This window comes from Quercus lobata, chromosome 4 (assembly GCF_001633185.2).
Source record: "Quercus lobata isolate SW786 chromosome 4, ValleyOak3.0 Primary Assembly, whole genome shotgun sequence".
Taxonomy (NCBI): Eukaryota; Viridiplantae; Streptophyta; class Magnoliopsida; order Fagales; family Fagaceae; genus Quercus; species Quercus lobata.
The window spans coordinates 40055911-40068692 of NC_044907.1; the positions used below are offsets into that span (position 1 = coordinate 40055911).

General features: G+C 36.6%; 2 protein-coding genes across 2 annotated transcripts; both read right to left on the minus strand.

Annotated features, from left to right (window-relative positions):
* Positions 1–3688: 3688 nt before the first annotated feature.
* Positions 3689–5045, minus strand: LOC115985181. Its single transcript, XM_031108149.1, has 3 exons — positions 4756–5045; positions 4004–4685; positions 3689–3892 (listed from the first exon to the last, which is right to left on the minus strand). The coding sequence occupies exons 1-3, from the start codon at positions 5043–5045 to the stop codon at positions 3689–3691; spliced, it is 1176 nt and encodes a 391-aa protein (XP_030964009.1).
* A 777-nt stretch (positions 5046–5822) lies between these two features.
* Positions 5823–6608, minus strand: LOC115985183. The gene has a single exon (XM_031108150.1). It carries the CDS (start codon positions 6606–6608, stop codon positions 5823–5825), a length of 786 nt encoding a protein of 261 aa, XP_030964010.1.
* Between the last annotated feature and the right edge of the window lie 6174 nt (positions 6609–12782).

Consider the following 12782-nt stretch of genomic DNA (forward strand, 5'->3'; position numbering starts at 1 on the left):
GAAAAAAAAAACAATTGAAAAAAGAGAGGGTGTTGTACGAACACAAAAGAAAAGAACTGAAAAAGAAAAGAAAATGAAAGGATAAGGAGTCAAGGACCTGACTTACAAGTCAAACATGCAAATTCCCATAACACACTAGTATATATGTAATTTAAGTGTTAAGCCCCCCCCCCCCCCCCCCCCTCTTTTCTCTCTTTTCTTCCTAGTTTTCCTCCCAAATTGGGAGGAAAAAAATTTGTGGGCCCGGGTGGATTTTTTTCTTCAACATTTTTCATCCTTTGTGTTTTCTTTCCTATACCAAACAAGGGAAAACATCATTTTATCTCCTGTTTTCCTCTCTTCATTTTCCATCCCTCCTATTTTCACTCCTACCAAATGGAGCCTTAACGAAATAGTTCAATAACATCAATAAAAATTTTTTACCATTAATTATTCCAAAATTACCCACATGACTATGTTTTCACAATTTTTGGAAAAGAAAATGCAAAATTTTCTTTGGCCATCCCTGTTCAATCAAACCAAACACATAGATCATCACTATTTTTTTTTTTTTTTTTGGTGAAAAAAGAGCTTCATTACAAACTAAGTAGCAACAATACAAACAGAACAGACCCTATTACAAAACAACCCATTGAGGTCATCCTCAAAAAACATCTATAAGGTCCACAGGTGGACTATCAAAGGTAGAAAAATCAACATCAAGACAAAAGCTCAATCTAGCAAGACTATCCGCACCCCTATTCGCCTGACGGAAGCAATGCTTAATACAAAACTGCGAAATGTGAGAAATCAATAACTTGCAATCATCCAACAGAGGCGATATGACATTATTCACATAAGAAGGATTTTCTAAGGCATCCACAATAGATTTGGCATCAAGTTCAACTTCAAGAGCATTTATGTTAAGGTTGTTGCATAAAAGAAGACCCTCCCTTAAACCCCATAGCTCAACGGCAAAACTGTTGGTCATGCCAATACTTCTACTAAAACCCATAACCTACCTACCTGCATCATCTTTAATCACCCCTCCACAGCCTGCCAAACCTGTGCTACCACAATAAGAGCCATCTGTATTGAGCTTCCACCATCCTTGAAGCGGCTTCTCCCACCTAATCCTCCTTAAAACTTTCCGGGTCAGCAGCCTTGGAGAAGAAAGGCAATGAAAGAATTCCACTGCTAGGTTTACAATCACCAAATCAAGCTTCGGATTCCTACATTTGCCATTGAAGACCGCATTATTTCTACTCTTCCAGACATTCCACACAGCAAAAGGAAAAACAACATTCCAAGGAGGTTGAGTAGCACCTAAACTGTGCTTAAATTTACTATTTAACATCAGCCAATCTTGAAGGTTGCTCCTCCAAAAGGCTTGATTAGAGGGTAACACCCCCAACTGATTCCACAGACCTCTTAAAAGAGGGCAATCTCTCAGGGCATGTAAAATGCTTTCAGCTCCTTCCTAGCATAAAGGGCAAGTAGTATCAAGACTAACACCCCTCTTCTCAAGGCAAACCTTAACTCCAATGCTGTTATAGGCACACTTCCAAAGAAAAGTTCTAATCCTTGGAAGAGTATTCACTTTCCAAATCCAACGAGCTGGAAAAAGATCTATCCCTTCATCCCCCATGGCAATCCTATAAGCACTCTTCAAGTCAAAAGTACCTTTAGGAGACCTCGACCAAGCCAACTTATCAACACCTCTACTCAACAAATTCATTAGGGTTGCTTGAATCAACCTTCTAACCTCAACAGGAAGTTCAAAGGGAATCTTCCCCCAATCCTAACCAATGTCTATCATAAAATCTTTAACTTCTAACTGGCTAGCCTCCCTCGTGATAGGACCCTGAATCAAACCTCTAAGAGAACCTCCATTAGTCCAATTGCTTTGCCACACATTAAGCCCACTATCCCTACCAACCATCCACCTGCTACCCTTATTGAAAGTGTCCATACCTTTCTTCATCGTAGCCCAAATGTGAGAGCAAGGAAGTCTGTTAGCATTGGTAGCAACTCTTCTTCTAGGATTACAATATTTCATATTCAAAACTCTAGCCCAAGGGGCCTCCTTTTCAGTATGGAACCTCCAATTAAGCTTAGAAAGGAGAGCTATATTCTTCCCCTTTGCAGATTGCAACCCAAGCCCCCCTTCCTCCTTAGACTTTATCTCCTTATCCCAACCAACCCAGTGAATCTTCTTGGCAGCCTCAGAAGAACCCCACAGGAAATTTCAATTCAATCTATCTAACCCATTCAAAATTCTACCAGGCAAAAAGTTACACTGCATAACATATGAAGGAACAACAGCTAAAGAGGCTTGAATGAGAACATTCCGCCCCGCCAAAAAGAGCATGTTAGCCTTCCAACCCGAAAGCTTTTGTTTTGCTCTATCAAGGATGAAATTGTACTCCTGAGTAGAAGAACCAGGATGCTTGAGAGGGAACCCAAGATACTTCTCCAAGAAAGGAGTGGAAGCAAACCCAAGAATGTCACAAAGAGATTCCCTTGTGTCATGGTCTACATTAGGAGAGAAATACACCTTTGACTTAGCTTCACTTACTGATTGCCCAGATAACTCACAAAAATCATCAAGAACATCTTTAATGGCAGCGCAATTAACCCAATCTGCCTTAGCAAAAAGGATGAGGTTATCCGCAAAGAAAAGATGAGAGAATTCAGGACCACTTTGAGAGGCTTTAACTGGCTGCCATGTCTTCATATTTCACTTCTCTTCTATTAACTGACCAAGAAAATCCATGCAAATGATGAAAAGATACGGAGAGAGCAGATCACCCTGCCTTATTCCTCTAGAAGGAAGAATCGACTCCAAAACTTCCCCATTAAACAATATGGAAGTGGAGACCGTCAACACACAACTCATTATAACATCTATGAGCTGTGTGGGAAGGTTAATCCTAATAAGCATGTTCCGAATAAACCCCCACTCAAGCTTGTCATACGCCTTCTCCAAATCTATCTTTAAGGCCATCCCCATCTTCCCTTTCTTTTTCCCAAGGGAATGAATTATCTCTTGGGCAATGATGACATTATCAATACCCTTTCTACCCGGAACAAAAGCCGTCTGTAAGGGAGAAATAAGCTTGTCCAAGAATGGTCTCAACCTTGCCACAATAATCTTGGTCACCACTTTATACACCGTATTACACAGACTAATAGGTCTGTAATTACCTAAAGTCTCAGGACCTTGGATCATAGGAATCAAAGCAATAAGAGTCTTATTCAGATGCTCAGGCACTTTCCCATTCCTAAAGATCTGCTTAACTTCCTCAGTCATAGAGTCTCCCACTACCGGCCAAAATTTTTGGAAGAAGCCCGCATGAAGTCCATTCGGACCTGGGGCTTTAAAAGGTTTTAAGGACCACAAGGCAGCCTTGATTTCTACTTCAGTAACCTCTCCACCGATGCTCTCCCTTTCCCCATCCAAAAGGCTAGCCTGGCACTGGACAAAACTAGGATCATCCCTTGAAACAACCTCATGAGATGTTGCGTATATCCCAATAAAACCGCTTCTAATAAACTCTTTGATATCATTCTCCTGAAGGATCCACTCCCCCATTGAATTTTTAATAGCCATGATTTGATTCCTTTTCCTCCTAACCAAGGTTGAAACATGGAAGAAAGCTGTATTACGATTCCCTTGAACCAACCAATTAACCCGAGACTTCAGAGCCTATAACTCCTCTTCTTGATTGAGAACAAGATCAAGATCCCTAAGGAGATCCACTTCCAACTTTAGAAGAAAACTAGAAGGTTTAGAAGCAATAGCCTTCTGAATACCATTGATTCTAGCCATCAGAATTTTCTTCCTTGTAAAAATATTCCCGAACTGATTTTTATTCCAATCCACAACATTCCTAGTGAAGCTATCAACGGCCTAAACCAGATTATTTGCACCTCCCCAAGCTTGAGAAACAATATCAGGGAAGGTAGGGTCAAGTAACCAACACGTTTGGAATCTAAACGGCCTCTTCTTCCCCCTACTTACACTAGGATGCATCTCTAACAGAACAGGACAGTGATCAGAGTGGTACCTAGGAAGATGGGTGACTTTAGCATCCGGGTAGAGCAAACACCACTGAGGGATCACAAAGAATCTGTTTATTCTCTCCTGAATCAAAGCTTGAATTTCCCTTCTATTAGTCCAAGTGTAACGAGGACCCGCAAAGCCGATGTTTATCATATTACATTTATCTAAATACTCCTTGAGCAAAAGAGAGCTGTTAACACTAAACGCTCCACCACCAAATTTATCATCATTAACCAAAGGTTCATTAAAATCCCCTACTATAACCCAAGGCATATTGTGAAGGTCTGCTACTTTCATAAGGTTATTCCACAAAATGTGTCTTTCAGCACATCTAGGACTAGCATACACAGCAGAAAAAAGCCAAACAACATTAGAATTGAGTACCTTAACCGTAAAATGAATTTCTTGTTCAGTACTAGCCAAATGGGCAACGTTAACTTTTCCAGAATTCCACAGCACCCATATTCCACCAGTAAATCCAACTGCATCAGAGCGAATAGCTCCATCAAAAGGGAGTCTCTCAGTGATTTCCCTTGCTCTATTAACCCCAACACGAGTTTCCATAACCACCAAAATATCCGGATTATATTTCTGCACCATCTCCTTAACACGCTTCTGAAAAGAGGGCTTAGAAGCACCTCTACAATTCCAAATAACGCTATTCATAAGGACAATAGAGACTGGGACTTGACAACACTCAATGGGCAAACCCACCATCACCTCTTCCTTCCAAAACCATCAAATCCGCATCATGAGCTACACAGCCCCTACTCTCATCACTTAAGGAGCCATGGTCAGTACAATTTACCTGAAAACCCTCTCCATCACCGGAACCAGCACCAGGACAGCCCAACATGCCGTCATCACAGCCAGCCAGCCCTCCGTCCATGCCTTGATCTTCAAGAGGACCAAACCCATGTTCCCAGCTCATAGTGCTCGCCTCACAGCCACTTTGAACACCATGTTTTCCTCCAGAGCCACCTCTTCGAACCTGTCCCATCTCGGAATCATCAACAGCAGCGAAATGGAAATCTCTATCCGGCGATGGCACCGGCTTGGCTACAACGATCTGCCTCAGCGCCGCCCCTGCGATGGAACTGACTTAGCTCATCCTGCGTGCCGGCGATCAGTCTCTTAAGTTGTCTTCCCCAGTAGCACCGATCTCAAACTTGTATCCACCCCTTGCACGAGCCTCCGTCTTCATCCCTTTGACTGATCCAGACTTACGGCCTTGAACACCTTTTGGAATAAAGGCTTTCATTTATGCATTTTGGGCCGAACCCTTATGGGCTTCTTTCCCAATTTTTTGGAGGACTTGTTCCACTTGGGCTTTCTCTAGAATTCTTAAAGGGGCCAGCTTTCTTTTTGCCTCCCTGCTAAGCCCATTGGAGTCCTCAGTCATCTCCACACCAACCCAATTCTTCCTATAACCATTACTCCTCTGCTCCACAGCAAAACCGTGGCCAGGTAAGGACCCACCACTCCTCTGAAATTTTGTCTCTTTCTTTCTACGTGCCACGACCACCCAAGGTCCATACGATCCCTCATGCACGTCCTCTTGCACGGCATTGTCCTTTCCATGTGGTCCCAAATTTATCTCAGCACTGTTAGTATCATGCACAACGTGTGTGCTTGCCCCTCTATCACCTGCACCTCCCTTCTCCTCTTCCTCACACGGCGGCACTGGCCTAATAACAAATGGACAAGCCTCTCTTTTATGGCCCATTCTTCCACACTCAAAGCATAAGTTATGGATACCCTCATAAGTAACAGTTTGCTAGAGTTTACCTATCATCACCGTAGTAATAAGCGGCTTGTCCACATCGGCTTGGATACACAATCTTGCAAACTTCCCTCTTGATTCAGTCGCCGTAAAAGTATCAATCCTTAACACATTGCCAATAGCCTTCCCGATGTGTTGGAGAGCCTTAGCATTGTAGTATTCAATAGGTAACCCACTGAGTCTAACCCAAACTGCAATAGAAAACAACTTGGTTGATTCGGGCTTGAAATCCGGTTCCCATGGTCTAACTGAAAGGAAATGTTCTCCTAAAAACCAAGGACCTTTCTTCAACACAGTCTCCACATCCTCTTTCAAAGACAACCTTATGAGAAAAAAACCATGTTCAAGGTCAACAACATCCATACGCCCTGCTGGCTTCCACAAGGATAATAATCTAGCTTGGAGAAAATTTAATCCAATAGCTCTACCGTATACTTTCACAATCAAAGCTCTCACCCAAGTTCTTCGGATCTCTTTTTTAAGCTCCTTCGAGAACTTCACAGCTACCATACCTTGCCTAAGAGTTTCCACTTCGTCATCTGACTCGGCATCGTAACCCATGAACTCCTCAAAACAAAAGGCCTGCGTGTATGCACCTGGTATTTCACCCATAAGTTTATCTCTAAATGAAGCATTTTGGCTGCCATGGCCCCCAGTGAAACTAGGAGATGCAGACCCCGAGCTTTGGCCTTCACAAAAAGCCGCATGAGTCACATTTTTAACTTTTTTATTGCTGCAAGCAAGTTCTGCTTGTTCCTCGAGAGAGAGAGAGCGTTCCATTTCAGAGAATAAGGCAAAAAATGTTTTTCCAAGCTTGGATGGTACTAAGAATACAAATCATATAGCTTATGATTTTTACTCCACCAATTACAATTTATCTTTAGATCATCACTATTAAAAGAACTAAAAGATCAACAACCAATCAACAACCATTTCCAATAGCTACATTTCAAACATCCATTTTGTATCTATAACATTTGATATGGCTTAAAAAATATATTCACCACAAACATGACATGCCCCAAGAAATCATTCATGCTTGAAGCACATACTTACTCTTATTGTAAATTGTAAATAGATATGGATATCATAAGCATGTTTTAGGCTAGCTGAATTGAAATCATGAAAGTAAATCAGATATCGATATTGATGTGAACCATTTGGTGTTATTCAATGTATGTCCACCAGACCACTTATAGAAATGTAGGTTTATAAATTAAATCCTATTTTTTGTTGCGTGGTGCATATTTAGATGATCACATTCTTCAATCTGCCATTATTGGTGAAATTTAGCCTCTCAGTTCTAAAGAGTCATCTAACAATCAACAATAAAACCAAACAACTAAAGGGCTAAGATTATGGAATAAAAATTTAGAAGAAAGAAAGTCGGAAAAATTACTCAAGGTGAAAGTCAGTACCAATTGAAGGTAAATTTTAGTTAAGTCAAGCATACCTTTACCATTTCCTAGCCCAAGATGTATATGGCTTCAAGGTTCTCGTTCTGAAATTTGCAAATAATGCACCAATTGATTGTTAATCTTAAAGTAAATAATAATCTGAGCTGCAAATTTTATCTTCTCTTGATCCTACTCTTGAATGAGAAATAAATGCTATCATTCTAAATTTATGGATTTATATAATAACACGCCAAATCAATCAAAGCATCCATCATGCCTCCAACAACACCAACAATTATGCAGCTACTTAAGCCTCTAGTAGTAGCACCAATATCAGTTATGCAACAGCTTAAGTTGAGCATTATTGCCACCAACCATAAGCATCGGTCCAGCTAGCATACATCTTGAAAATCACTCTCATTTTGGTAAAAACCAGAACACAGAAGATCAATGCATCAAATCAAATCATTGCCAAACTCAAGGAGAATATTGTGCAATAATAAATCATGCCAGATCATAGTTAACCTGTGTGTCAAAACTTTCCTTGTATAATCCTAAAAAAATGGAATGGAATAGAATGTAAAGGAATGGAATGATCATAAGAGAATAGAAAGGAATGGAATGGAATAGAATGTATTTAAGCAAGGGAAAGGAATGGAAAAGAATGAAATTAAGTAACCTTGATTGGATGTTTTAAAATAAAGGAATGGAAAGAAATGAAAATGAATAGAATATAAGTAATCTTGTTTGGGAGCAATATGGAGGGAATGGAATGGAATCATTTTATAACAATATTACTATTAGACCCCTATTTTAAAATAAATGTTTGAATATATAGGGGTATTTTGGGAGTTTTAATAAAAACATTATTAAATCTAATTCCATTTCCTCCTATTCTTCCCAATTTTGGGGAGAATGAAAATTTGAAGTTTTAAGGGAATAGAGAGGAATGAGTGTTCATTTTTACTTATTCCATTCCCTCCCACTTAAACTCCTAAACAAGGGAATGAGCTTTTTATTCCCTTAATTAAAACTCCCAAATAAGGGAAATGAATAATATTCTAAAATTATTCTTTTCATCCCTTTCCATTCCATTTCCTTCTTCCAAACAAAGCCTAAATGTCAATGATAGTCATTCCAATGTGGAGAATTATTTCCAAAATCCTTGTACTCTGATTTTCTATATTATACAAAGTTGAGAAACATTTAAAACTCTGGTATGTTTGGTAACTATTTTTTTTCCCTTATTTTCTGTTTCCAAAAATAATTTTCTATTTTGAGACTAAAAAACTTGTTTGGCAACCCAAAACAGACAAAAAACAAAAATTGTTCTCAAAACTCAATTTGTGAAGAAAACTGAAAACATGCAAAAGACTATTTTTAATTTCTAATTTTTAAAAGTCAATGAAAATACATATTTAATTTAATAAATCTATCTCATTTAATAAGTTAGCATTAGAGTTCAAATCCTAGTAACAATATATTTTAGTATTTTCTATTTTTTTTTTCAAAAAACTATCTTTTTAATTTCAACTAACCAAACATGTTTTTTGATTTCAAAAATATAAGAAAATTGTTTTTTCTTTATATTCCCAAAAATAAGTTTTTGAAAATAGAAAAAAAAAAAAAAAACTGTTATCAAACATAACCTAAAATTTTATTTAAGCTTATTTTTCTTCATTTTCTCAGTAACTAAACAATAGGTAAAAAAGGAGTAATGCATTATACTAAAATATAATAAGCTATTGTATAACTTAACAATATAGAATACTTTAAGAGTCATCAAGCAACTGCCTGTAATGTTGCTATTGTAGTTGACTTGCAGCTATAGATTTATTGTTGTTGTTGTTTAACATACACCTGTCCTAAGCTGCTGTATTAGAGTTAAGGAATTGTTAGTCATTTACCGTAGAAGCTGTTAATATGTTAGTTAGTTGCTGTCAGTTAGGTAGTTAGATAGGTTGTTAGAATGTAACAGATATGGCTTTCCTTGGAATAGCTTTGAATACTCAAGCAAACTGGAAATAAGCAACAGTTTCTCTCCTATCTTCTCTATCCTCTCTAAAATTCTTTCTCATTCTTGGAGGTCAGCTGCCTCGAATTAGCTATTTCTCTTATAATCTACTCACTCTTGGGTAGATTCTTATCAAAATAACTTCTATTTTGACCATTTGTGTGATTGAAGTTAATGGAATTCTTAAAATAATCATATATGAATTACATATTATGTTAAAGCTTTAATCATAAAAGTTTGTGAGAAGTAAAAGAGGCAACAATAATGAATCTATATATCTATATATATCTAAAATTTGAAACGTAGCATTTATTGTTGCCATGTTCTAATTGAACCACGTCAGCAGCCATATCACCTATTTATTTTCAATAATTTCTCTCTTATTTTTTGATTCTTTTTGTTTATTTATTAAATTTGTAGTTTACTTTTATATTTTCTCCAACTTTCCCCCTTCATTTATTTTATTTTGACTATTCTTATTCCCATTCTCTTACTATAAATTTGCTATTCTCTCTTTTACTCTATACATATTTTATCACATAAAAAGGTTATTACTCTTTCTCATGTTTTTATTTTATTTTATTTTTTTGGTTTTTTTTTGGTATCTTTACTTTATGTTGATGAATCTTCATGTTCTTTATGTTAGGTTCTAAGACTTTAGAAACTAAATGTATTAGAATTTCATTATGTATTATGTAGGCAAACCATGATCAAAACATAGAGTCTAGATTTAGGCTTGCTCAAAGTATGTTTATTTGTAAAAGTTGGAATCGAGTGATTGCAGGATTTATTGGTCTAAATCTGCAAGGCTCAATCGATCGAAAATTAGACTCGATTAATTGAACCTTGTGCAGATTAATTTTTCTGCAAAATTTTCCAACTCAGCCTAAGGCCAGTTTGACATGTAGGGTTTTATATTTTACTCCAAGTATAAAAGGAAAAACCCTAGCTACCTTTTAGATGTCTTTGATATGCTGTGTGTTGAATCTCTTGTGAGATCTAGATGTATTTACCTTCATACACACTTAGAGTTATCAAGATCAAGATTCATGTTAAGAACTTGGTGATTGCTTCAATTGCTGCATAAAGAATTTAAAGAAGATCTGAAACCTTTGAGTAGAGTCTCAAAGTCACAAGTGGGAGTACTCGTGGTTGTAGTGGATCAATGAAAGAAGTAGTCCGTGGACTTGGAGCTGTCACATGGTTGTGATAATAAGTTTTCTACTCAAGGTAGCAATAGGATGTTAGTGGTCTAAGTTCTATTATAAAAACTTCAATTCTTTCATAGTGGATCTATTTTACCTTGGGGATAGCTAGGTTAAATCCTCCCCAGGTTTTTTACCAGTTTAGTTTTCCTGGATTATCATATCATGTGTTCTTTATATTTTCGCATTATTTATATGATATGATTTGAATGTGTTAATCTAGATTTGAATAATTTATCTAAATAATCACTTGGCTAAAAAACTAGGTTAAACAACTTGTGTTTTAAGAGGTCTAAAAACATCTCTCTCTCTCTCCCTTTTTTTGTGTGGATTTTTTTTTTTAATGTTTTATATCTTTACAATAGGTTGATGAATTTGTGTATTTTTTAGAACTCTACTTTAAGTTGATGCATACCACTACAAAAAATAAATAGGATTAAATTGTATTTCACGTTCCAAACTTTTTGGTTTTGTGTTTTTAAGTTGTGATATTTCTTTTTCTTTTCTTTGGTTGTTAAATGCTATCATATATATTGCATTATAAAGATAGTATATAAGAATATAATATTATTCAATTACATAACATGACTTGGATAATTTGGTGTGACTATATCTTTTCTTTTGACTATTCTTCTTCTCATCTTATTTTCTATAAATTTATCTAATTCAGGTCTCTTATGAAAGAGGTGATTATTCTCTTTCTTGATTATTTATTCTTTCTTGCAACTTAACTTTAGGTTGATGAATCATCATATTTTTTTGACACTATTTTGGGTTAATATACGATTTTGTGTGTTTTTGAGTTCTCCATCACAAGCATTTTCTCTCCATCTTATAGCTTTTATTTTTTTATTTTTGTCTATATATAAAATAATAGGTGAAGCAGAGAGAAACTCAAATTGCAATTTCAAATTAGATCTCTAATTTTATGCCACGTGTCCAAATTACAATTTCAAATTAGAACTCTAATTGTGTGACGTGTCTTTCCTCAATCCGTCTAAAATTAAGTGGGATCAAATTAAGCTGTGCTCTTTTTTTTTTGGGGGTGAATAAAACATTCTGCTCTTCACACCTGCGTATTTTCAGGTTCACCTCCCCTTCTACAATAATCAAAACCCAAAATCCTTCGTCTCCTTCAATATATAGCTCCCCTCTTCTTCAATTAATGCTATGGAATTTCAAAAGAATATCTCGGTGTCAATGATGCATGTATTTCTGTAGCTTATATGGGCAGAGGTTCTCCATCTATTTCGATTGTACTTTTCTTCACAATTTTAAAGGTCCTGCTCTACAAAATGAAAGGTTTGATTACTCCTATTCCTTCGTTTTTGTGAATAAGCAAATGAAAACACCCAAAAAAAGAAAAAAAAGAAAAAACTAAATATAAGAGAGATGTACATAAATTTAAAGGGAAAAAATCATATTCCCAAATAGAGAAAAAGATATATGAAAAAGGAAGAAAATATACCTGAGTCTTGAGACTAAGAAGCTGATCCGTTAGCATGAGAAGCCTTAACCCATGGTGGACAGTGAGGCGAAGCTGTAAGTGTGGTGATGAGGTGGAGCCACCTTCAAGCTTGCCCTCTGTCCAGTGGCGGAGCCACCTTCAAGCTTGCCCTCCCAAAAAAAACTTCAAGCTTAATGTAATTTTAGCAACTTACCTAATCTGCACCACCATATAGTTGCAGACAACACTAGCTTTCGCTGGCAGATGCATCTAGGTAGGCGCTTGCTAAATAAGCAGTCTTCACACTTTTCTTAGCTCATCTCTAAATCTCCAGCATCCTTTTTTTTTTTTTTGAAGAGAAATCTCCAGCATCCTAACTCTTCTACCTTTTTTCTTCCAATTCTTCTTTCTTTATTTCTTCATCAGTTCTTCCGTCATTTTTATGAAGCACAAAGAGTGACTTTTTTATTTTACCAAACAACATTTATCAATTACCCATCCTTCCTCCACCACGTGTATGGTTGAAACTAGAAGTCTCAAAATTTAGAGTCCCTAGGTGGTCAGGTAATGGTATGCGTCATAAAAAGTGAACAGTAATTAATAATCTATATATATATATATATATATATATATAAATAAAACCGAAACCTTTGAAACTCCCACAATTTTCCACATCATCATTTTAATTTAAAAAAATTTTAATTTTTAAAATTAAATAGTGAGAGAGTCCTAACAGGAGTCTCTTTTATATATATATATATATAAGAGACAAAATCTTTGAAAACCCTAAAGTAATCTCCTCTGTCCGTCTCCACTAAGAGAGAAAACCCTAAACTTCAATTTCTTTGGTATGCTTGCTATTGCTTTTTCTCTTTTTTGTGAATTAGTTTT

What these genes read in the sequence shown, in the direction of transcription:
- LOC115985181 (XM_031108149.1), bottom strand. Translation starts at nt 5,045, where the DNA reads ATGGGACAGGTTCGAAGAGGTGGCTCTGGAGGAAAACATGGTGTTCAA. An exon ending in GAAGGAAGAGGTGATGGTGG is followed by an intron (nt 4,686 to 4,755) that starts GTTTGCCCATTG and finishes TTGGAATTGTAG; the next exon opens with AGGTGCTTCTAAGCCCTCTT. An exon ending in TGTTAGAGATGCATCCTAGT is followed by an intron (nt 3,893 to 4,003) that starts GTAAGTAGGGGG and finishes AATCTGGTTTAG; the next exon opens with GCCGTTGATAGCTTCACTAG.
- LOC115985183 (XM_031108150.1), bottom strand. Translation starts at nt 6,608, where the DNA reads ATGGAACGCTCTCTCTCTCTCGAGGAACAAGCAGAACTTGCTTGCAGC.